Source organism: Mauremys reevesii, linkage group 7, assembly GCF_016161935.1.
Source record: "Mauremys reevesii isolate NIE-2019 linkage group 7, ASM1616193v1, whole genome shotgun sequence".
Classification (NCBI taxonomy): Eukaryota; Metazoa; Chordata; order Testudines; family Geoemydidae; genus Mauremys; species Mauremys reevesii.
Genome location: NC_052629.1, coordinates 48,318,287 through 48,343,698, shown reverse-complemented (window position 1 = coordinate 48,343,698; position 25,412 = coordinate 48,318,287). Strand labels below are relative to the sequence as shown.

Genomic DNA, 25,412 nt, shown 5'->3' with positions numbered 1-25,412 from the left:
TCTCTGCAGGCACCACTCCCAAAGCTCCCATTGGCCACAGTTCCCTGTTCCTGGCCAATGGGAGCTGTGGGGTGGTGCTTGCAGGCGGGAGCAGCATCTGGAGACCCTCCCCTCTGGGGTCACGGGAGCATGCTGGTTGCTTCTGGGAGCAGCATGGGGCCTTAGCAGCAGCCCCACTACACCACCGGAGATCACAATCGACTGGGAGAGCCCCCAGGATCGACCACTCAATCACGATCAATGGGTTGGTGACCACTGTTGTAAGATATTGTCATCACACCATTAAGCAGTGAGCAATATCGGGAGAACATGCCTGTGACCCAGGAACCTCTTAGTGCCAACTGGCAAGGGGCAAAGAGGGAGTGCATAGAGGGTACAGGAATCTCCCGTGTCTGGTGTGTGCATTCAAGTTCACCAAAGAATGTCATATGAGCTCTCAAACAAGAGCCGGTGTCACATTGGTCATCACTATTATTGCAGAATGCATGTATAGATGTCGTGCAAGGAGTTATGTACATACACTCTAAATTATAAGGTCTGGGTCTAGGAACTAGTCACCAGCAGAGCTGAAAAACAGGTTTCCTGTCAGACAAAATATATTTGAGGCATGAGCGTTATTTCTAATGGGTTCACCTTACTTATACTGCCAGATTTAGATATCTCCTCCTTTTGAGGCTGGTGTGCGTAAGCATTTTAAAAATATTCCTTACATATCAGTAAATTCCAGCTTCCCTTAATTTACAACATGAATTTACCAACTATTTGTAGTCAGTGCTAAATTTGGAAAGTTATAAATTTAACTGGATTAAAGTTGTCAAACAAGTGATCACGTGTTGCTGAGTCAAAAGTGTTTCTAAATTCAAAGGCATTCAAACTGGCTTAATCCGAAATGGCTTGCTTGAGTGAGAATGTTGCATGTGATAATAAATCAGACAATGGCAGCACTGGGCCTGTTCATAGAGTGAGCCTTAAGTATCTATTTCAAACATTTTGTGGTTTGTTATAAAATTAATATGGCAGGTCTTTGACTCTGCAAACACTTGTCTATGTGTGTAACTTCACTCATGTGACTATACCCATTTACTTCAGTAGGAATACTGACATGAGTAAAGTTATGCTGATGCATGTTTGCAGGACCAGGGCCTAGATGTCTTCTTTTTAAAGGGACACCATCAACCTGAAATATAGTCAGTTTCAAAATATGAGCTCAATGTCATTTTTAGGCCTGCCTCTGAATCCCTTACCAATTTTTATGCGTTTACAATCAAACTTTCCTCTTATTAAAAATATTTGTCTCTCTCCCCTGTTGCTGTACAAAAGACCCCCACAAACAACAGGAGAAACTAACTGACTGACTAAAAGAGAAACAGAGAGCCCGATTAAAGATGAAGTGCTGTCAAATGTAACTGAGCTGAAAACAACTGAGCAGTATGTTTCACTCTAATCTTTTTCAGTTATGGTTACTGGCACTGTTACCTGAAACAACAGTAAGATGCTTTCAAACAGAAATAAGATTTTTAATTGATGGTGTCCCTTTAACATCTAACAGATAATACTGGGACTTAATCTTGTAATTGCCTTCAAGAAGCAGCTGACAATTACTGTACAAACACCTCTAGGGGTGTTCCAGCCAATTTTGTCAGTTTGGAAGAACTGCTTTTAAACTAAATACAGTCATAACATTTGCAAGCCGTTATAACAGTATATTTTATGTGCTACTACTTGAAGGTACTAGTGGGCGAGAGAGCACTGAGTGAATCACTGCAGGTATTCAGAACTGGGTTTCTTAAGAAGAGAGGAGATCTATGTTGGTTTCTACTCCTTTACAAAGTCGTATGAGGAAAGTTACCTCACCGAGGCTCCAAGCTTGCAATTAGATCGCCACAGGAAGGATACTTTGCCCATGCAGATCTAGTTGAAGGATTGGGACCCTGGTTATTTATACTGTGTAATTTCAGTTTGTTTTTTGCAATACATTTTGGTGATATTTATTACCTGAATTTTAACTCTTTTTTCATAAATTTGCTGTAAATATGATATTCTTTTTTATATTTGACTGCATATGGATGTCATTTTGCTAACAGTATGTCTAGTCACCTTTAACAATCAGATTGCAGTCTCAGCAGGTATCTATCAACAAAGCTAAATATCATGTTTGTAGAATTTAGGAAAAGATTAGAGATTAGAGATTAGTTTGAAGAGATTAGGAAAGAGTCTGACGCTCATTATTGAAATATATTATACTTACAATTGTAGTCATGGTCTCTTCTGTCACTATCTTCAATGTGTCAACAACTGAAATGTAGCCAAGTCGTTTAGCAATGGCCAGGGCAGTGTTCCCATTCTGATAATTGAAATATTTATAAAAATGGATATTCATTAACAATGCTTAACTATAAGAACAAGTAATAAATTCAATAAAAATTTACTTCAGAAAATGTTTATAAGTCAACGCAATAAAAAGTTCTGGCAGCAGAACATGTAACGATAGGCATTTAACTGTTTACATAAATGGCAAGGAGAGAAATAACCAGTATGATGGAAGGATTAATTTTTTATCAGTAAATGTTGGAAAACATCTATTTCACCACACAGACACAAACAGATGAAAAAAAATGTCCATCAATAATAATGAAATTTAAAGATAGGCAAAGTAAGAAAAATGCCGCCTGAGGACTTAGTAGACTTCAGTTTAAGGATATTTACTTTGCATATTTTAACATGTGATGTTGACAATTTGTATTTTAATGGTTATAAAGCTTTAACATTTTGAATATCAACATTTACTGTCATTAAATAATTTTCATGGCTGCAACCCCTGTAATTTCTTGTAACTGTGAAAGTTTAAATTGATTAAAATAGGGAAAAATGCTCAATAATAAAACATCTACCAGTATATTATCTGCTGAAATAAAAATTGAATTCTGACAAGCCTCACTATATTCTCTTATGAATGCATTGTAAAGTCGTTGCGGTTTCAGGAGAAGTAGAGCACTAAGGTGGCTATGTCTCATAGCTGAGATACCAGGCTAGCTGTGCTGCTTGATTCACACTCTCCCCCCTCTCCCCATTCTTCTCCATTTCCATTGTTGAGATGTAGTGGCACAGCACTTTTTACTGGAGGGAAAGCATTGACGTGCTAGAAAAGAAGCCACCCACAATAGGTTTTTCTCTTGTCCCTTACCACAGTGAGTTCATTGGGCGATGCGCCATTCTGGAGCAAGATGTTAATGATATGGGTGTGTCCCTGCTGAGCAGCCTGGTGTAGAGGGGTGTACCCATTCTGCCAAGGATGGAAAAACAGAAGAGTTTGAGGTGTTCTGAAGAGAGGGTTTTGTTTTTTTTAAACAAAATAAACCAAGTGAAGGGAAAAGAAAACCTCACCTTTGTTTTGGCATTAACTTTTGCAAAGTGTTGCAGAAGGAAATTAACAATCTTTATGTTTCCATAGTGGCAGCCAACATGCAATGGAGTGTATCCCATCTGGAACGTTTTTTAAAAAGAAGAAATATATGAACATAAGCAATTACCATATATGAACAGCGCTATGCATTTACTGACAATAAACTGAATATAAAACTGCAAAGCCCCATTATTCATTTATTTTTGGGGGGGGAACATGTGGAAAAACACCATGTGGAAAAATCTCTTGACAGGTATGTGCTCCATCCTCTTCTTATCCCTCCCTCCCCACAGAACACACATTTCCCATTCCCGCTCCAAAATGAACCTATAAGGGGAAGCTGAAAGCTGCCTTGCATTTCTTGTGAAGTTGAGCATATTTATTGCTGATTTCACAGAGTTTTCTCATATGCTTAGACTGCAAGATCTTTGGGGCAGGGACTATCCTTTTATTGTGTGTGTGTATGTGTGTGTGCACAGTGTCTAGCACAGTGGGGCCTTGATTCCTGACTGGGTCCTCTAGGCACTACTGCAATACAAACAAACAATAAAAATGGATGGAATATACTGCCAACCCCATCCTGACCAGAAGAGCCAAAGTGTAGCCTAGGATCTGAGTGGACTCCAGCAGCACAAAATAATCCTGTGGGAGGCAGAATGCCTGCTGGTGAATGTGAAGTCCTCAGGCATGAAGTCTAGTTTTTTAAGTGTCTACACTGCAATAAAACACCCATGGCTGGCTCATGTCAACTGACTTGGGCTTGCTGAGCTTGGGCTGTGGGGCTATAAAATTGCAGGGAGGAGAGAGGAGAGTCCCAGAGCCCGGGCCCAAATGGCTATACCGCAATTTTATCGCCTTGTAGCCCGAGCCTGTGTAATGCTGACAGACCCCGGTTGTCGGCGGGCAGGATTGAACCAAGGACCGCTGGAGTTTAGTGCATGAGCCACTACCACATGAGCTAAAAGCCAACTGCCTGTTAGCTAAGGCTGTAGAGCAGACTCATTTTATCTGTGTCTCTCTTTAAGTGATCTCGGTGCCACTAGATGGGACAGAAGACCACACCCAGAAGGTGTGTGGGTTACACCTGGGTCAGCTGACACAGGCCAGCCACGGGTGTTTTGTTGCAATGTAGATGTACCCAGTGTGTTCTGGGCCTTCTGTTTCAGAGACCAGTGGAAGCTGGTGTTTTGTTAGCAGAACACCCTCGCAAACTTTTGCACTGATGAATATATGGATTTTTCTCCTTGTTATTTTCCTACCTGACTTTCATTATTAATGTACAGTTCAGAAATACCCACCAGAGCTGCAGCAAAATCCAGGAGCTGTCAGGGCATGAGATGCTTAAACAAATAAGGGAAATCAGACTCATGTCCAAAACACCTTATAAAATTGAACATAGCTAAGCATGTACATTTTTTGGCATGAGTTCTAATTAAGAACCAAAACATAAGCCTGTCTCTATAAATATACTGCTCAGAAACAGAATCCTAAATACTACTTAAAAAACTCACTTAAATGTAGCAACAGGGAATCAGAGTGTTCAATCTGTTTGGTGCTCACCTTAAAAACCATTCAAATTTTAAATAATTTAAATGACGTGTTGAAACGTGTAAAGAATCGTAACAAATACTTTCATAAATAGTGAAGTTATACTATAAAATGCAACAAATCAGAGAGAACCAAAGCTGCTGCCCCCCGCCCCATCTCTTCACTCTTTTTCTGTCTTTTACTATAATGAGAATATTGTTAGTTGATCTGAAAGAGCTTGGGATTCTTACAAAGTGATAGAAATGATCAGATTATACCTCCGAAAGCAATTATTTCCTCCTTTCTTATCTGCCTGCATCAAGACATTATCTCTTCTTCCTTAATAAATACGCTTACTTCATTATAATCAGACCGGGGCTGCAATGAAGGACAGTTCAGAAGAGGGGGCAACTAAAAAGAACACTTTTTCAAAGTATCAGAGGGGTAGCCGTGTTAGTCTGTATCTGTAAAAAGCAACAAAGAGTCCTGTGGCACCTTACAGACTAACAGACGTATTGGAGCATAAGCTTTCGTGGGTGAATACCCACTTCATCAGACACATGTAAAGTACGTTTTCAAAGTACTTTACAAAGATTAACCCAGTTGGCTGTTGGATAGGTGAGGATTATTCTCTCTATTTTACAAAGGAGGAAACTGAGGCACAGAGGTTCACTGACTCGCCCAGATGCACTGGGAAGGGAATGCCAAAGTCAGGATTGGAATTCAGGAACTCCTTCTCCCTATCTTATGTTCAGACCACTGAGCCATGACTCTTAAGAAAAAGGAAAATATAGGTGTAAATGGCTCTGCATGGTTTACACTGAAACTATGTTTCAGTGGTTGCCGCATCTAGATTCAGTATTTTCTTCATATAAATTTAAATTAGACTTCAACATGTTCATTTTAAACAAAAGGTGCCCAATGGCCCTATCTTAAAACATCCTGAAGGAATGTCAGATGTGCCAATTACTGTAAAATACGGTGTATGTATTTACATGCCTTTACTTCAGTGAATCATAAATCAGGTAACATGTAAAGAAACTACTAAGTCTAACTACAAAGTAGACTATTTAATTAAGTACTACTTTAAATTTACTCACTGCAAGTGGTAAATGTCAAGATTTTAATGGCACCTACTATTGTACCCCCGTAAGCTGCTATGAGAACAATTACCTACACTACTACTTTCTCACTGGCTTTTCTCGCTGCTGACTAGCTAGCAATTTGAATCAGAGACCAGGTACAGTGCTAACTCTGAAAGGTTTTCTTTTTGTCCCTTTTGAAGTGTGTGGGGTAGGGGAGAGAACAGATGGGAAGTTTTTGAACTCCGAATGACCTCCACCCCCATTTATTTCTTTTCTACTATTTTCCCCTTGGAGGCCTCAAAGCACAGCTATCTTGTGTCCCAGAAATGACGGCCAAGTACAGCTCTCACTAAAGCCATTAATGTTGCTTTTCCTATCAAGCATGGGGAAAGGAAGTGGGTTCACTGCAGAGTGACATGAGGCACTCCCTTCCTCCCCTCTGGGGTTCAGCATACTGCCTTGGTGGCAATCTCAGCACCTGCCAGCCTGGGAGGAAAACACTGAACTCTGAATCTGAACTCTGATCCCTATGTGGCAGCATATTGTGCCACCACTAGACCACTGGGCTACCCTGAAAGATTTTCTTTTAAGTTTCCAGTACCTTGTGGTCATACTGTGTCATGTCTTATCATGCTCCATATGCAATACAATGTAGTGCCGCCATCAGCAAAGATAGGATGATGTGACAAGACAACATGGAATATAAATGAATACATTGGACATTTTAGAATGAAGTTTCTTTCCATTAGCAAGCAGCTTTCATAGCAATAGGCAACAACGTCCACAATAATCATGTTGGGTCAAAACACAAAATTAAAACTAATTACCGAGATGCCTACTTAAACCTGAGACCCAAAGAGAATATCCTCTGTTTCCCAGCTACAGTATGGACTCCAATACCAAAATGGCTTTCAGTTTGGCAGGCATCTAAATTTATATTTATTTCTTGACTTCTTCATTGCAGATGGATATCCTGTTCAGATTTCTGAATCATGCCAACTGGCAGATTCTGTGCTTACAAGGATAGAGAGCAAGAAAGCAATTCTCACTGCTACCTGGATTCCCCATTCTGGGTTCTCAGAACATTGTAGATGAGGCTAAACATGTTTGTTTTGTTAACAATTTTTAAACTATAGACACATCATATGCAGATGTGTCTTGATTTTACAGTTAAACCAATATTTACTGGCATAAGCTTCCTGGAACTTATCAGACTTACCAGTAAATAATATTTTATTCCAGAAAATCAGGATTTTTTTAATGCAGCTCCTAATTTTGTCACCTCCTGGTAATCAATTGATTACATTGCTTCTAGTCAGTTTAAGAATGGACAGCAACATGGGGGCTAACAGATGGGGAGTGCTTCTCAAAAGCAGCAAGAATACATGCCAAAAATTAACCCAGAAATATTGGACTTTCAATTCTATATTATGGTATTGAAACATACATCTATTCCTCTTCCTTTTTGGGAGGAGAAAAGTATCAAAAGCCCCATGTAGTGGGTATCTTTTCAATATCCTTCATTTGCCCTGGTAGTAACCATAAATCCTAACAGCTTGAATTATTGCATCTCTCTCTTCATGCTGACTCTCAAGCTGTTCTGTTTTTTTCTGCTGTTGCTGTCAGACACTGAAGATAGAGTGAGAGCTAAGAAATGAACACAGAACAATTGAATAGAGTTTCACTGATGTCTTTGATTAGGCTGAAAACTCCTCTAGATCCAGACACCACAAATCCAATAAGACCTTGATTCAGCAAAGCACACAATCACATCTCTAAGTTTAAGCATGCTTAAGTGCTTTACTAAATCAAGGTTTAACTGCATAAAGTAGCTTGCAAAGGCCCACTATTAATGTTATTGGAGGGCGGCGGGGGGGATTGGGTTGGGTGGAAATTTCTAGTGCAATGGCCACTAGACAGTTTAACGTGCATCTAAAAACTGTGGCAGTAATTGATAATATGATAGATAATATGCAACAAAGATACATTTAAATAACCACGATATTTCAAGCACTCTTTCCTACATCCCACTATTTCTCTGTTCCCTTTTCCTTCTAATACTAAAATTGATTATTTTAATTAAAAATAAAATTGTGATTTTTTTTTCTTTGTGCTTGTGAAAGGTACTGTAGTGAGGCGGTGTGGCTCCCCTCCACCCCGGAGAGGGAGGAGCTAGGGAGCTCGGAGCCCACCCCTCTGAGGGTCAGGTGGTGACCCAGAAGTATAAAGGTTCGCCCTCAGAGCTCACTCGGGAGCCAGCCGCCGGGCAAGCCAGACGTCTCCCGCCTAGGCCATGACTGGGAACCCCCCCCCCCACAGCCCAAGGTACACGCCAGGGCTGGCCTGACTTGCCCTGCACCTGTTACCGGACCTGCCCAGCGCCCGCTACCCGGAGCAGTTGCTGGGCCTGCTGCTCGCCTACTACCCTGAGGAACCCATGGTCCTGGACCCCACAGAGGACACCCTGACCCAGGTACTACCCGAGGGGGAGTCTGGAAGTAGCCCAGGGGCAGCCGACTCTAGTTTGGTTCCAGCACAGCCAGAGCCCATGTCAGTGTGTTGTGGCCAGGATCCCCACTGACTAAGCAGCGGGTCTCCTGCCGCTGCTAGGGCCCCGGGCTGGGACGCAGTGGAGTGGGAGGGTCTGCGCCCCCGCCCCCGCCACCCAACTCGTGGGTGGCAGTCTCCCCCTCTCCCAGACCTTGGAGGCTTTGGCCTATTGTTAGTGCTCAGCCCTGCCTGAGCCCCTGACTCCGTATTGCCCCGCCCTGACCTAGGGCCTGGGCTTGATACTATTTGTACTGTTAGTGCTCAGCCCTGCCTGAGGGCCTGAGCCCCTGACTCATCGCTGCCCCGCCCTGACCCAGGGCCCGGGATTATTGCTACTGTTTATAGTGCCAGTGCGCAGCTCCTGCTGGAGGGCCTGAGCCCCTGGCTCACTGCTGCCCCGCCCTGACCCAGAGCCTGGGTTTATTTCTATTGTACTGTGGTTGCTTAGCCCTGCCTGTGGGCCTGAGCACCGGACTCATTGTTGCCCCGCCCTGACCCAGGGCCTGGGCTTACGGTGTTTATTCCAGTTACCACAAGGGCCGCCAGGAAAGACTCCGGCGGCCGACTAATTCCCCAAACCTCAGCAGTGTGCAGTGAGCCGGTGTGGCTCCCCTCTGCCCCGGAGAGGGTTGAGCCCCAGCCAGCACCTCTACAGGTACTGAACACTTTTAGTTACCAACAAAAGATGTATATCGGCAGTACAACTTTCCCCACACTGTCCTGCCTCATCCCTGATTGGAAGGTCCAGTTCAGGAAGTAAGAGAGTAGTTGATCACCATCATTTCTTAATCCTTGATAAGAATACTACCAAGTGTACAATAACTGCTTCTTTAGTGTTGGCTTTATTATCCGGATACTTTCCAATCAGGAACTAGACTGAGACAATCAATTTTTGTCACATGGGCCCAACAGCCAGCACACAATAACCATTTTCAATAACTAATGATCTGTGCTAGCGTCAACCAAGCAACACTGAGAGGAAAGCTCCAAATCCCATTACCAATCCCTTGGGCAATCCAGTATCTGGTTTATTTTCTCAGGCTAGCTCTGTAAATTATACATGAAAATAACACTAGCCACAGTGCAACAGCCAATTAATAATGAACTTCAAAAGGGCATTCACCCTCTTGTCAGTGTTCAGCATTATGGCTGTACTAGGAAAACAAGATTATATATATAAAATCAACACAATTATTATATATATGGAAATGTAAGTACTGAAGGAAGAACTGTCAAGGCCTAAGTCTAGATTTAAGATCCTAATCCAGCAAGGTTCGTAACCATGTACCTAACTATAAGCAGGAGTGGTTCAATTGACTTCAGTGGTTACTAAAGTCAGGCACAGGTTCCTTACTGATTCAGGGTCTATATTCCCAGCAATTCAAACTCAGAAAAGAAAAGCTGCTGGGGCTGGAAATGAAAAAAATTCTGCTTTTGCTGTGGGATTCCAAAGTTGTCCTCTGTGAATGGTGAGTTGCATCTTAAAAGCTCTAACTGTGGCAGGGTCTGGAGCAGATGACATGACGAGTGAGAGAGAGAGAGAGAGAGAGTGTGTGTGGAGGTTGGGGGGAGGACTGGATCTGCTGGGACTAGTTTTACTCCACTGCCTTCTAAAGAATCACTCCTGATGTACACTGGTGGCTGTGAACTATACAGATCCAAGGTTTTGAAGAAGTTTTGGGTATGTCGACATTAGATCTGGAGCTGTTATTTGCAGCTCATACAGACATACCTGTGCTAGCTTTGATTGAACCTAAAAACATAAGTGCAGACACAGTAGTGCGAGCAGCAGGAGTGGCTAAACACCTGAATATGTACCGAGGGTTTCATTTAGGATTGTACCCATGGTGGCTAGCCCCTCTCACTATTTGCACTGCTGCACCTACACTTCTAATTTTAGCGCTAGTGTAGCAGGTATGTCTATTCAAGCTAGAAATCTCCACCCAACTCCAGTGTAGGAATATTCAGATGCAGAAAGAAGGGTGAAGAAAAACAAGACAAAGGAGATGGGGATGAAAATATTCTAAAGAAGCACATTTTGTTTTTATATATACTATTAAAGGAACCTCATGTTCTGAAGGGTATTTTGAAATGTGTGCTTTACCCGTATTCCATTTTTACATTGCATTACCTTTTAAAGAACAGAATAACAAAACAATGGCCGTAATGGGTCAGACCAGTGGTCTATATAACCCAGTATCCTGTCTTCTGACAGTGGCCAATGCCAGAGGCTTCATAGGGAATAAACAGAACAGGGCAATTACTGAGTGATCGATCCCCTGACATCCACTCCCAGCTTCTGGACATTAGAAGCTTAGCACACCCAGGATATGGGCTTGCATCCCTGACCATCCTGACTAATAGCCGTTGCGGGATCTAACCCCCATGAATTTATCTAATTCTTTTGTGAATCCATTGGAGTTTTGGCCTTCACAACATCTCCTGGCAATGAGCCCTGCAGGTTGACTGTGCGCTGTGTGAAGCAGTACTTCCTTTTGTTTGTTTTAAACCTGCTGCCTAGTTATTTCATTGGATGACTACTGGTTCTTGTGTTATGTGAAGGGGTAAATAACACTTCCTGATTAACTTTCTCCATACCATTCATGATTCTGTAGCCCTTTATCATATCCCTCCTTAATCATCTCTTTTCCAAGCAGAAAAGTTCCAGTGTTTTTTCTTCCTAATATGGAAGCTTCTCCATACCCCAAATTATTTTTGTTGCCATTCTGAGTACCTTTTCCAATTCAAATATATCTTTTTTTTTAGATGGGCTGACAAGAACTGCACCCAGTATTCAAGGTGTGGGTGTACTATAGATTTATATAGTGGTATAATGATATTTACTGTCTTATTATCCTAATGGTTCCTAACATTCTGTTAGCTTTTTTGATTACTGTTGCATATTTGAGTGGATGTTTTCAGAGAACTATGCACAATGACTCAATGACACTTCCTTATGTGGTAACAGATAATTTAGACCCCATCATTTTATATGAATAGTTGGGATTATGTTTTCCAATGTACATTACTTGGCATTTATCACCATTGAATTTCATCTGCCATTTTGTTGCCCAGTCACCCAGTTTTGTGAGATCTCTTTGTAACTCTTCACAGTCTGCTTTGGAATTAACTATCTTGAGTAATTTTGTATCATCTGCAAAATTTACCTGTTTTTCCAGATCATTTATGAATATGTTCAACTGCACTGGTCCCCAGTATAGATCCTTGGGGGATATCACTATTTACCTCTCACCATTCTGAAAACTGACCATTTATTACTACCCTTTGTTTCCTATCTTATAATGAGTTACTGATCCATGAGAGGACCTTCCCTCTTATCTCATGACTCCTTCTTTGCTTAAGAGCCTTTGTTGAGGGACCTTGTCAAAGGCTTTCTGAAAGTCCAAGTACATTATATCCACCGGATGAGCCTTGTCCACATTTGTTGACCTCTCTCAAAGAATTCTAGTAGATTGGTGAGGCACGATTTCCCTTTACAAAAGCTGTGTTGACTCTTCACCAACTAATCATGTTCATTTATATATCTGATAATTCTGTTCTTTATTATTGTTTCAACCAATTTGCCTGGTACTGAAGTTAGGCTTACTGGCCTGTAATTGCCAGGATCATTTCTGGAACCTTTCTTAAAAACTGGCATCACATTAGCTATCCTCCAGTTATCTGGTACAGAAGCTCATTTAAATGAAAGACTACATACTACAGTTAGTAGTTCTGCAATGTCATATTTGAATTCCTTCAGAACTCTTGGGTGAATACCACCTGTTTTTGGTGACTTGTTACTGTTTATCAATTTGTTCCAAAACTTCCTCTACTGTCATCTCAATCTGGGACAGTTCCTCAGATTTGTCACCTAAAAAGACTAGCTCAGGTGTGGGACTCTCCCTCACACCCTCTGCAGTGAAGACCGATGCAAAGAATTAATATAGCTTCTCCGCAAATGGCCTTGTCTTCCTTGAGTGCTCCTTTAGCACCTCAATCATCCAGTGGCCCCATTGATTATTTGGCAGGCTTCCTGTATCTAATGTACTTTTAAAAAATGTTGCTGTTAGTTTCTGTGTCTTTACTCTTCAATTTCTTTTTTGGCCTTTCTAATTATACTTCTATACTTGACTTGCCAGAGTTTATACTTCTTTCTATTTTCCTCAGTAGGATCTGATTTCCAATTTTTAAAGGATGCCTTTTTGCCTCTAGCCACTTCTTTTACTCTGTTTAGTCATGGTGGAACTTTTTTGGTCCTCTTACTATTTTTATTTATTTAGAGCATACATTTAATTTGAGCCTCTATTATGGTGTTTTATAAAAGTTTCCATGCACACTGGATGCATTTCACTCTTGTGACTCTATCTTTTAATTTCCATTTAACTAACTTCCTCATTTCTATGTAGTTCCGCTTTCTGAAGTTAAATGCTACTGTGGTGGGTCTCTTTGGTATTTTCCATCCCACAAAGATGTTAAATTTAATTACATTATAATCGCTATTACCAAGTGGTTCAGCTATACTTATTTCTTGGACCAGATCCTGTGCTCCATTTAGGATTAAATCAAGAATTGCCTCTCCCCTTGTGGGTTCTAGGACTAGTTGTTCCAAGAAGCAGTCATTAATGGTGTCTAGAAAATTTATCTCTGCATCTCATCCTGAGGTGATATGTACCAAGTCAATATGGAGATAGTTGAAATCCCCCATTATTATTGAGTTTTCTATTTTTAGAGTCGCTATAATCTCCTGGAGCATTTCATAATCACCATCACCACCCTGGTCAGGTGGTTCGTAGCATACTGATACTGCTACACTGTTATTATTGAAGCATGGAATTGCTATCCATAGAGATTCTATGCGAACTTAAGTAAATACTTTCCCCACATCTGTCCAGTGGAGCTTGAGTAAACATAGCTATGCTTAAAAACCAGAAAAAAGCCAGCTTCCACTAACATCGCTATCGCTTTGTTGTGCCAAATCAGCTTTTGTTTATTCACCAGCATCCTTGAGTGAAGTCATCAGAGCTCTGGGATTAGCATGTGTTTAGCTAACTGTTGCTGCAGAACCAGAAGAGGAACCCCAGAACACTGTCAACATGCAGCCTGCAAAACTAGTGGCTATTTTTCCTTTTCCTATTTTCCTCCAAAATACAATTAAAAAGTCCTAGGAGAAAAAAGCCCTGAGACTTATAATTGAACTGCATATGATCTTTAAGTCTGATAGTACTTCTGAGACTGTTCATAGATTCATAGATTTTAGGTCAGACCAGACTACAATCAATTATTCTGACACATAACAAATGCCAGAAAATTTCACTCAGCAAGTCCTGCAGTGGCAAAACTATTCTTCCTTACTATTCCTTTGAAGCAGAAAATGTGTCTCAGCCCAATCTTCCCTTCCTTTGTAGTCCTCTGAGTATTCCTCACTCATTTGAGTAGTCCCAGTGATCCAAATGCACAGGTATATAAGTAGGAAGTACTCACAAGAATAAAGATTGCAGCATCAAGCAATATATGTTTGTAAGGTACTATGTTGGCTTACAGAGATTTATAAATGATGATTAAAGATGATAATATTCCTGAGCAAGAAAATGATAGCTCACCTGTGGCTACACATGAAGTTAAATGACATTGATAAAATATTAAGTATTCTTTCTCCTGCTATGGATACTGTAATTGAGTGATGATAATAGTATCACTCTGTTTTATGAGTCAATACCCCAGTTGCTACCTGGATAGAATATGAAGAGAAAGGGCCAGGTAGTTATTACAGAAGGGGCAAGGGCGAGGGTGTTTCCTACTGCAGCAAAGAGTTTGTCAGGTCTTGCATTATAAACTCAGATCATCAGGGTTTCTCCAGAAACTGCGGTCCATGATAAAATAGAGGATACAGATTCTCACACATCTTCCTACAACAGTGTTTGCAGCAAGTGATTTTTGGCAGAGTGGTGTCCTCAGATGACCAGAGTCTGGCCTGCTATCCAGAGCCTGGCAATTTGGCCTCCATGTCCCTGTTTTATGTAACAATTAAGAAATTGTGTCACACACACCTGACTCATTCAGCTCAGATCAAGTGCTGGAAGAAAAATAGGTGCAAATGTTCTCCCTAAGGGGCAAATGGTCCCATGCAGTGGAGAGTAAGGCTTAACGTGGTAGAAGGAAGGCTAAGCAGTCCAAGATGCTCCTCATTATGGATAATTGGGCCTCAGCATTAATAATTTAAATTAGCCTTGTGTGTGAAATGCTACTCCAAAAATGACTGTTCTGCTTAGATACATGGATAAAAATGCAGAAAGATAAAATGCAGTGCACTGGGACTTCTCTTGGCTATTGAACATTGAGTTCCTGCCCCAGGCCACACCTGAGGATTTCTCTACCACTGAGATATGGTCTCCCAGAAGGGCATGTGTAACAAAGACCTATTCACTACCAGTGAACACAGTTATTAATCTGGATGAATGTTCAGTGATGTACTAGTCCTTTGAACATGCTATGGACCTGTTACAGAAAACATGATTAAATCTTTGGATAAGTAAATGTGATACTAAGTTTTCTTTCCTTTTGGATAATTTTATCTACTGACCAGGTTCATTTTCAGTGCTGCAGTTAAGAATTTCAGGTCTTTCCTGGAGTGGCCATTGAATTGGCAGACAGGGATCCCACTGACAGTGCACTACTTAGACTACTTCCTATTTGTAGGACTATGGGGATAAGGGGAATGCAGACATTAATAGGTACGGTTTAGGGGTTAGCATGCAGTTTAGACATTGCTTTTAATTAAGTGAAGACAGCAGGTCCTACAATGTTACTGAGCTACTTCAGGTTACAGAAAGATTCAATACCAATGAGATCCATCTCCAAGAGGACAAAAGTGAGAGCCTTGAGGGATCTGCAGTGAATGACCAGGGAAAGTGAAGCTGCTGGGGAGGGATAGCTCAGTGGTTTGAGCATTGGCTTGTTAAACCCAGGATTGTGAGTTCAATCCTCAAGGAGGCTACTTAGGAATCTGGGGCAAAAATTGGTCCTGCTAGTGAAGGCAGGGGGCTGGACTCAATGACCTTTCGAGGTCCCTTCCAGTTCTAGGAGATTGGTATATCTCCAATTATTAAAAATCTCATAGATAGTTGAATAGTTTCACCTGTGAAGTAGTGGCTGCAGACTGTGGACCTGATTTATCACTGTGTTGCACAAATATAAAGTTGGAATAACTTCACTGATTTCAATGGGATTACTCCAGTTTAACACCAGACTAACTACCGTACTGAAATCAGTGGAGTTACCATAGCATAAGATTGAAGTAACACAGTGGTGAATCAGGCCTGAAAACTTTTCCCTTTGCCATGACTTATAATCAGTTGCTTCACTATCATATATAGGACCTGCCTATATGCCCATACGTTACAGGAAATAATGGTTTGGTTCCTCCCCTCCCACAAAGAATGTATCAATAGAATTTGGAGATGATGGTATACTGATGGTCTGTTGTGGACCCATCAGGTGTATATAGCTGACTGGAGAAGCAGGTCTGAAGTGAACTTCGGGGGATTTGAGGAACGGAATTCTGGCCTGAAGACTGAGTGAGTCATGAAATCATGATGGATAAATATTTCTTGTAAAAATTAATTAATATTAGAATACATATATTACTTATTTAGAAGGTGCCCCTTATTCTAGTGGTGGTCATGTCTGGGCAGAATATCTTACAGACAGTGGCATGTTGTCCATGTATGCAATACATGCATTGCCTGCCCCACGACTGGCTGTGCTCACAGGCTGATTCCATCTGGCTCCTGCACGCACCTGGAGTACACCATTTTGTAGAGACATGTTGGGGGCTATGCAGGGTCAAGTGCCCCGCCCCCAGCAGCTGCCCAGGTAGGGAGCGGAAGGGGTGGGGCCAGGGCCAGGGCCAGGGCCAGAGCCTCTTCCAGCCCTGCTGGTACGCTGCCTGGTACAGTGCAGCAGCTGCCTGGGAGAACACCTGACTGCAACATCGGGCTGCCTCCCACCCAGGCTCAGCTTCCGGGGACAGTGGCCGAGTGAGCCAGAGCCCTCCTCTCACCTCTCCCCCCACCACACAGCATGCTTGGAGTCAGCCTCTGTCCCCAGAAACCAAACCTGGGCAGGGAGTGGGCTGCTGCTGCCACCCCTTCCCAGCCAGGCTTGCCCCCAGGTAGCTGGCTATGCTGCACAGCTCCGTCCCGCTCCCAGCCCAGGCCTGGCTGCCAGGGAGGCTGGCCAAACATGCCGTGGAGGAGCCAGCGCAGCAGGAGGACAGAGCTCCCCACCCGCTGTGCACATGTAACATGGTGGGAGAGAGAGAGCCTGGGTGCCCTGAGCTGGGCACAGAGTGGGGAGGAGACACATGGTCATCCTACAGCAGGCCAGTGTTGATAACACTCAGAGAATAGTTTATGGAAGTTTACATTATTCAGTGTTTAGCTCAGGATAAGCGGAAGACTTCGATTTCATTGGTGACTGTCTATTACTGTTTACAAGAACTCATAATAAGGGACAAAACATTTCTAATAATCGGGAGTGCCTAATTTGTTTTTACTTTTTTTATGTTGCTTGAAACACAGCTCTTCTGAAAGAGTGCTTTTACAATGATACCTAAGACACTTTAAAGAACCATTTTGTTATTTTTTCAAATGCCGGTTGGATAGAGGAGTGAGTACGTGTAGTACACACCAAAGAACACTAATGGGTGCTAAGAGACTGTATTACACGGTGAAAAACAAGATAGCGGAAGCTCTGGTGTTTATGTGACTTTGCTTAAATGAAGAATGCAGTCCAATCCTACTGGATGCCTACTTTCTTCAGTCAAAACACAACAATATAATGGAACTAAATCAAAACTGATCCAAACATCAGACAAGATTGCAAAAATAAACATACTGCTCACAGACTGTCCTTTCTATGTAAAGGAAAGTTGGATAACATTGAATATATGATCTTATGTGTTCAGAAGTATATTTTCTAACTGGTTATTCACAGGGGTTGATTCACCACTGTTACTTCAGTTTCATGCCAATGTAAATCCATAGATACTCACTGCAGTTACACTGGTATAAACCAGGAGCATTGTAATGGTGAATTGGCCTTACAGACTTTAAACACCTCCATTAGGTGGGTATAATATATTTTCTCTATTTTTTCTTCAGGTATATTTACACATTAGCTAGTGTTGATTAAACTTACCTTTGTCGGTGCATCAACAACAGCCCCTTGATTAACAAGAACCTCTGCCACGTTGACTTTGTCCTCTTGAGCAGCCAGGTGAAGTGGTGTCAGTCCACTCTGTAAAATTAGGGGCAACAAATGATCATCTTGCAGAGGAGTCATATTAACATTATGAGCCAAATTCTTTCCTCAACAACACTTAGACAAATTCTGCCCTCATTTACAAGCTGCAGCCTCATTGAGATCAGTACAATTGTATATCTGTTTACTGTTTAAATTACAAGACACTACAATTTAAAAGCATCAACTACACAGCAAGCTAATGTTTCCTATACAAGGTACAGCAATTATACAAGGAACATTATTTTACGTAATATTAAATATGGAGCAATATTATACTACGGGATTTTAAGTATCCCGTAGCTCAAGGTTATTTTCTCCTGGCTATTTCACTCTCCTGATATGAATGAGATTAAAAGAAACATCAAACAATTGTTTACATTCCTGCCAGTTTTCTAGGAGCAACACTGACTCACTCAGCTTTAAATCTTGCTATTTACAGTGTTCTCTTATATATGAAAATGAATGTGTAAGTAGGCTTCTTCTTGTTTCAGTTCCAAGGCACATTGATGTGCTGTTCTACGGCAGCTGTTATTTCCTTCTCTTTCAGGGCTCATTGACGGGTTTCCACCTCCAGTTGCTTTAGTTCCAAGGTTCTCTGTTCTCTCTCTTTTTCTGCTACCTGCAATCGGTACAGCTCTAGCTTTGTAACTGCTTCGCTCTCTCATCTTTATGCTTTTTCTGCTCTTATTTCCCTTACCCGAAATAATCAAACAGAAAATAACAAAAGTGTCATCTTTTCTTGATTGTGTTCAGCCATTACACTTAAAGTCTCACTTAAAATCACTACACCAGTATATGAAGTGCAAATCTCACTCAGTACAACAGGCTGTTCATTTCATCCTGCTCGCTGCGCCGATGTGACATGCCCCAGAGTACGACCTGAACTGGTGGATCATTGTGCTCCCTTAACTCTCCAGCCTTGTGTGCACTAGGCCCTGCTTTGCTGTGTGAGCTGCCACCCCAGCCCCTAGCATGCAAGTCATCCCAGACAAATACCAGAATGCTATGTCCATCCACTCTTGAATTACATACAGGGCAACACCTGCGTATCCCCAGTCCCAGCCTTGCAACTCAGACATGTACCGTTTTGAACTGCTCAGTAACTTATTAAGCAATACAAGCTCATAAATTCTGTCATTTTAGCAAAGAATATGCACCAGCCCTTGTTAACCTGCGTAGATTCCCCAAGCCCTTCAGCCAAAAACACACTGGCTTAGATAAAACATCAAAATAAGTTTATTAACTACAGAAAGACAGATTTTCACTGATTATAAATGGTATAGGCATAAAAGGTCAGAATAGGTTACAAAAAGAAATAAAATGATAAAATTGCAGTCTAATTCCTAAACTTTACCAAGTTACGTCAAATGCGAAGCAATAAGGTTTCTCTTACCCAAAAGTCTGTGCTAACTGGAAAGTTTTCCAGTTAGGATCCCTCCCCCCAGTTCAATGATGTTTCTGTCTTCCAAACAATCTTGGTGCCTTCAGAACAGGTGGGGGAAGAGAGGTGGCCAAGGGCCTTTGTTCCCCCTTTTTATATCTTGACCCTTTTTATTTGAAAAGTTCTTGCTGTGTCATGGGGTCAGGCAGCCCCACTGCCTACATGCTCTGCACTCAGTCCTTCATATGAATTGCAAATTCTTGCTTGCACCTTCTGTATACGTGCAGCTTGAGGTGACAGTTCTTTGTTTATAGTTCTTGTTATTTCTAAAGAGCTAGTCTGTGGACATTCCCAAGACTCACATGTTTCAGTAACAAACATACAGCAAAATCTCTTAACTCCATATATTACACACGTCAACAGGACAGTAATACGTAACAGATTATGACTTTTCAAATGATACCTCACAAAGCATACTTTGCACAAAATATATTATAACCATATACAAGTGGTGGATATGAGGGTACAAGGTGTTATTTTGAGGTACACTGTGTCACCACATAAAAGCCAGCATCTGCATTTAGGGATAGCCATAAATGCTAATGAAGGACCATGAATAGTTTGAAGGTTAGAATAGGAGAAATGAAGCATAGGCTTCCAAGTGTCATATGAAGCACACCCAGAGACTCAGAGGACACTGAGCCATTCCACCTGCCGAGAGCAAGGAACGATTTTTGTGAGAAATTTCTCACTCTCACCTTCCTAATTTTGTCAGATAAATTCATACAGAAACCACACTGTACAATTACACTGATGGAGATGAGGCCATCTAGGGAATTAGGGATGCACATTTACTGTAGACATTATCACTGAGCAGACTTAACAGCCTATAAACCCTTTGGCAGATGTATAAACAGAAAATCAGTTCACTTCCTTTCCAATTCCCAAGAGAAAGCATGTGGAAAGTCACAGTGCTATAATGGAATGCCCCGGGGAAGTGGAATCACTTACACTAAGAACAAAATCTCAGACTACCATACTGCTGATAGCCCATAAAAATCAGCTTTTCTTTACAAAGTTAGGGGCTACCACTGCTTAATGGGAGGCACATGTATAGATCTGATAAAATGGCAGGAGCCAAGCCCACGAATAGCCTAGAGTTAAGAAGAAACTTCCCCAATAGGCATGTTACAACAGAATTGTCCGTTACAGGGGAGAAGGGGAGGGTTTACCTATTCATATGAAGCATCTGGTACTGGAGAATGTCAAAGACAGGATTCCAGAAAAATGGACAATTGGTCTGATCTAATATGGCCGTTACTATGTTCTATTTTCTACTAGAAGAAATGATGACAAATTCTGTGTGCTTTACATAGAATCATAGAAATGTCGGGCTGGAAGGGACCTCGAGTCATATAGTCCAGCCCGCTCCGCTGAGGCAGGACCAAGTCAATTTAGACCACCCATGCCAAGTGTTTGTCCAACTTATTCTTCAAAACCTCCAATGATGGGGATTCCACAACCTACCTTGGTAACCTATTCCACTGCTTAGCCATCCTTATAGTTACAAAGTTTTTCCTAATATCTAACCCAAATCTCCCTTGCAACACATTAAGCCAATTGTTCCTTGTCCTGCCTTCAGTGCACATGGAGAACAATTGCTCACCATCCTCTTTATAACAGCCCTTTATATATTTGAAGACAGTTATCAGTTCCCCCCCTCAATCTTCCTTTCTCAAGACCAAATATACCCAGTTTTTTTAATCTTTCCTCTTAAGGTTGGGTTTTCTAAACATTTTGTCATTTTTGTTGCTCTCTTCTAGACTCTCCACTTAGTCCACACAATTCCTAAAGAGTGGGGCCCAAAACTGGACACAGTACTCCAGCTGAGGCCTCACCAGAGCTGAGTAGAGTGGGATAATTACCTCCCATGTCTTATATACGACACTCCTGCTAATACACCCCAAAATTACATTAGCCTTTTTTGCAACTGCATCACATTGTTGACTTATATTCAGTTTGTGACCCACTATAAACCACCTACCAGTTATTCCCTATTTTGTAGTTGTGCATATTATTTTTTCTTCCTAAGTGTAGTACTTTGCACATGTCTTTATTGAATGTCATCTTGTTGATGACAGCCCAATCCTCCAGTTTATCAAATTCAGTTTTTGAATTTGTTTTGTTCTGTCCTCAAAACCCCTCCCAGCTTGGTGTCATCCGCAAATTTCATAAGCATATTCTCCACTCTGTTATTAAAGTCACTAATGAAAATATTGAATAATACAAGACCCAGGACAGACCCATGCTGAACCCCATTAGATACATCCCCTCAGTTTGACAGCAAACCATGGATAACTACTCTTTGAGTACTGTCTGTCAACCAGTTTTGTACCCACCTTACAGTAATTTCGTCTAGACTATATTTCCCTAGTTTGCTTCTGAAAATGTCATGTGGGACTGTGTCAAAAGCCTTACTAAAACCAAGATGTATCACATCTACAGTTTCCCCCATCCACTGGGCTGGTAACATTATCAAAGAAGGTACTTAGATTGGTTTGACTTGTCAAAGCTTGTAAATTTCAAATCTCATAGAATCAGATGACTCAAAATTCACTTGCTAGCTCCTTTTCTTATTAGTTACCATATTTTTTCCTGAGTGCAAAAATAAATAAATAAATGCAAACTTACCTTGTTGCTAAGATTCACATTAGCATTTCTAGTAAGAAGCAATGACACCATGTCCACATGGCCTTCCTGGGATGCAAGATGTACAGGGGCAATACCCTGTCTGGTAATAGCGTTAGCATCAGCACCATATTCAAGCAATGTAGTCGCTATATCCATCTGGTTTTTCTTGGCAGCTATGTGCAGTGGTGTATAACCATTCTGTCAATATAAAACATTTGATTACAGTCTCATCTGTGAAATACACCTCTACCTCGATATAAGTTTCTGTACAAACTTGATTTTATTATCCTAAATGATCAGTTCTAAAAATTCAGTCCTGACATGAATGAGCTTAAAAGTTGAGCATATTAAAAAGCGACACATCAGAACTTTTCAATAACTATTTTAAAATAATCTCTGTAAATAAGACAATTGAAAAAAATTTGAATGGCACTTTCTACATGTGGAAAATTTAGCCTCAATATAGAGCAGTGCAATCTACAAACAAAGACTTCATAACCGTTTGAGACAACTTTCATAGTTATTTGCTACATATTAACCCTGCAATGTACAGAAGGGATGGGATTCACTATTATATACATGTTCATCTTTAGTCACTCAGAACAGCTGTTAGTGTTTGTTTTCTTCCATTTCTTGAAGAAGTATTATATATGAGAATTGGGGTCAGTCTTTCTTGTAACACAAACTTTACTGCAAAGTTTGTCCTATTCTTGTTGGGAGGCAGTTTTAGACACCCTATTTTGGGCCAGAAAAGGATACGTCAATATGAACTTCTGGTTTCATATCCCTGAACTCTTTCTTTCTTTCTTTCTAATCCATGCATCCAGGTATTTCTAATAAGTTCATTTCTGAGTATCTAAATGCAATTTCAACTGTACAGAATAATCTTAGAGTTCCAAAAGGAAGGACAGGATTTAGCAGAAAACCTGCAATTTGTTTTACACACAAATGTGGCTAGTTATACAGCACACTAAGTGGCTGTGAGGACACTACCATATACTAAAAGTTTAGCAGTTTCAAGGCACGTTCCTTTTTAGTGCAATGTAACAAGCTCCACACAGACATTAAGGGTTTGTCTACATAGCAATTAAATATATGCGGCTGGCCTGGGTCAGTTGACTCAGGCTTGCAGGGCTCAGGCTGCACAGCTGTTTAATTGCTGTGTAGATGTTCAGGCCCAGGCTGGAGTCAGAGCATCTACACAGTAATTAAACAGCCCCAGAGCCAAAGCCTGAGTCAGCTGACACGGGTCAGCTGCGGTGTTTCATTGCTGTGTAGACATACCTTTAGTATGTGACAGGCTAGTGCACTGTACTTTCACACCCCAGCTTGCTGTGCACTAACTATCCATGAAGACAAGTCCTAAGTTTCTTTAAGCATTTATTAAAATCAATGTGTATGTGAGGCTTTGCCTATACTAGCACTTTTGTCAGCAAAACTTGTGTGTTTTTTCACACCCCGACCAAGAATAAGTTTCACCAACAAAAGTGAGTGTCTCCCGCTGACTTAGCTACTGCTTGTTGTTTGGAGATTTTTAATTATGCTGGTGGGAGAGCTCTCTCCTGCCAGCATAGAGTGGCTACACAGGAGACCATACAGCTGTATGTCCGTAGTGTAGACAAAGCCTAAATCAACTAAACAGATTTAAGAACCATGGGTAACACACTGGTCAGGGGCATGGCCAGCCTTTGGATACTGACTATGATGCTTATTGCATCTGATCCTGTTAGTCTTCTAGAAATAGTGTGTTCATCTTAATTTTAAAACCATTGGAAAAGTGTGTGTGTGTGTGTGTGTGTGTGTGTGTGTGAGAGAGAGAGAGAGAGAGAGAGAGAGAGCGCGAGCGCGCTTTTAAAGAAGTGGGATTCCAGATGGATGGAACCATATAGCAAGTACCATGAATATTCCAAACTACCTGGGCCTGAACCCCTAACAACTTTGGAAACAAACCCAACTTAAAATAGGACCCAACTCCCCTTTTCAGGTAGTGGAAGAACCTTTTCCCCTTAAACAGTGGAAGAACAACTGCCAGAAACTCACTAAATCTACCCTCTCACACAATAGCACCCATGCTTGACTTGTTTCCCCACTCCCACTAGATCTCCTGATCTCATCTAATTTCCTTGGGGGGGAAGTGATTGAAGGATATACTCAAAGGCAGAAACTGTCCATTGTGTATGGAAATAAGATGCCTTCCTCCCACACCATGATAAAACCCACTCCACTTCCTGCTGTGTGCTGCTGAGGTAACAAAGACAAAAAAAGATATTTTTAAACTCCTGTATTTTTGCCTGTGTCCCACCTATTGGCCCTTCACAGCTTCAGCTCTTCCTAGAGGCATGAGACTGCCTGTCCTAATGAGAAGGTCAGAGTCAGTCCTCTTGTGGCTGAAAACTGCATATCCTCTGGAGGTGAATTCGCTCTTTTAGATTGTGCCTCCAGGAGTAGATGAGCAGTACTCCACAGGAACTAAGGGACTGACTGTTGTGTGGTGATGTAAGCAGGAACAAGGAACATATAGGGGCATGCATGGTTACACCAGTGTTTTGTTAGCATTAACCCAGAAAAGAGACAATACTAATTCTGGATGTACTGAAATCTGTGACATTAAGGGTCAGATCCTGCAAATGGATCTAGGTGGATGGACTACAGTACCCACATGGAGCCCTTGTGAAGTCGAAGAGACTCCTCACGGGCACAAGAGTCTGCCTGCATGATTCTCAGTGTATGACTGTGCCCTTCCAGAACACTGAAATACACTGGTCTAGGAACCTCTACACATACACGCCAACAGAAAAATGATGTTAAAAGAACATTACTTGTCAAGTCAAAGGTTGCCTTTGCAATCTTAATTTGTCCCCTTTGTGCATATGCAGTATAATACAGTCTTTAATTACATGCCCATACATTATTTTTTTCCACAGGACACTGGCCTCATTCAGCAAACCGAATGTATGGTGCTCACTCTATGAGCAGCCATTCAATATTTTATTTTATCCTCACTGTTCAATATGTGGGCTCAGTGCATTATTTGCTGTTGACTATTCAAACCCTGAAAATAGAATTATTAATTTCCTCCTGGGCTTTTCTATGGTGCTCATCACTATAGTATCAGAGTGCTTCAGAAACATTAATGAATGTATTTTCACAACACTCCTATGAAGTGAATGGATGATATTATCCACATTTTATAGATGGGAAGCTGAAGCACAGAGAAATTAAAGGTCAAAAGTACCTGATGTTGGGTACTTTATCTGAGATGCTTAGACCCTAATTTTTCAGAGCACTTAGCACTTTGAGTGTTCAAAGCACAAGTCCCACTAACTTCAGTTACAGCTGTGAGTGCTCTGCACTTCTGCCAATCAGATCTCGGGATCTCAAGTTGGACACTCATAAAATGAAGAAAACACACTTAGTGACCACCTGCAAAATGTTTGGTTTAAATGACTTGTCTAGTATCACATAGAAACTC

General features: G+C 41.3%; 1 protein-coding gene and 1 long non-coding RNA gene across 3 annotated transcripts in view; one reads left to right on the top strand and one right to left on the bottom strand.

Moving 5' to 3' along the window:
• ANK3 (ankyrin 3) overlaps positions 1-25,412 on the bottom strand; it is a 554,530-nt gene that overhangs the window by 107,594 nt on the left and 421,524 nt on the right. Inside the window, exons 18-22 of the mRNA XM_039480795.1 lie at positions 21,941-22,138; positions 17,764-17,862; positions 3,385-3,483; positions 3,185-3,283; positions 2,249-2,344 (exon numbers count right to left, since the gene is read on the bottom strand). Of these exons, the coding sequence (XP_039336729.1) occupies positions 2,249-2,344; positions 3,185-3,283; positions 3,385-3,483; positions 17,764-17,862; positions 21,941-22,138 (591 nt within the window). The remainder of the gene's footprint in view (positions 1-2,248; positions 2,345-3,184; positions 3,284-3,384; positions 3,484-17,763; positions 17,863-21,940; positions 22,139-25,412) is intronic.
• LOC120368596 overlaps positions 8,359-25,412 on the top strand; it is a 31,707-nt gene continuing 14,653 nt past the window's right edge. For both annotated transcript variants that reach the window (XR_005582681.1, XR_005582682.1), the window contains exons 1-2: positions 8,359-8,488; positions 16,060-16,139. This is a non-coding gene — a long non-coding RNA (uncharacterized LOC120368596). The remainder of the gene's footprint in view (positions 8,489-16,059; positions 16,140-25,412) is intronic.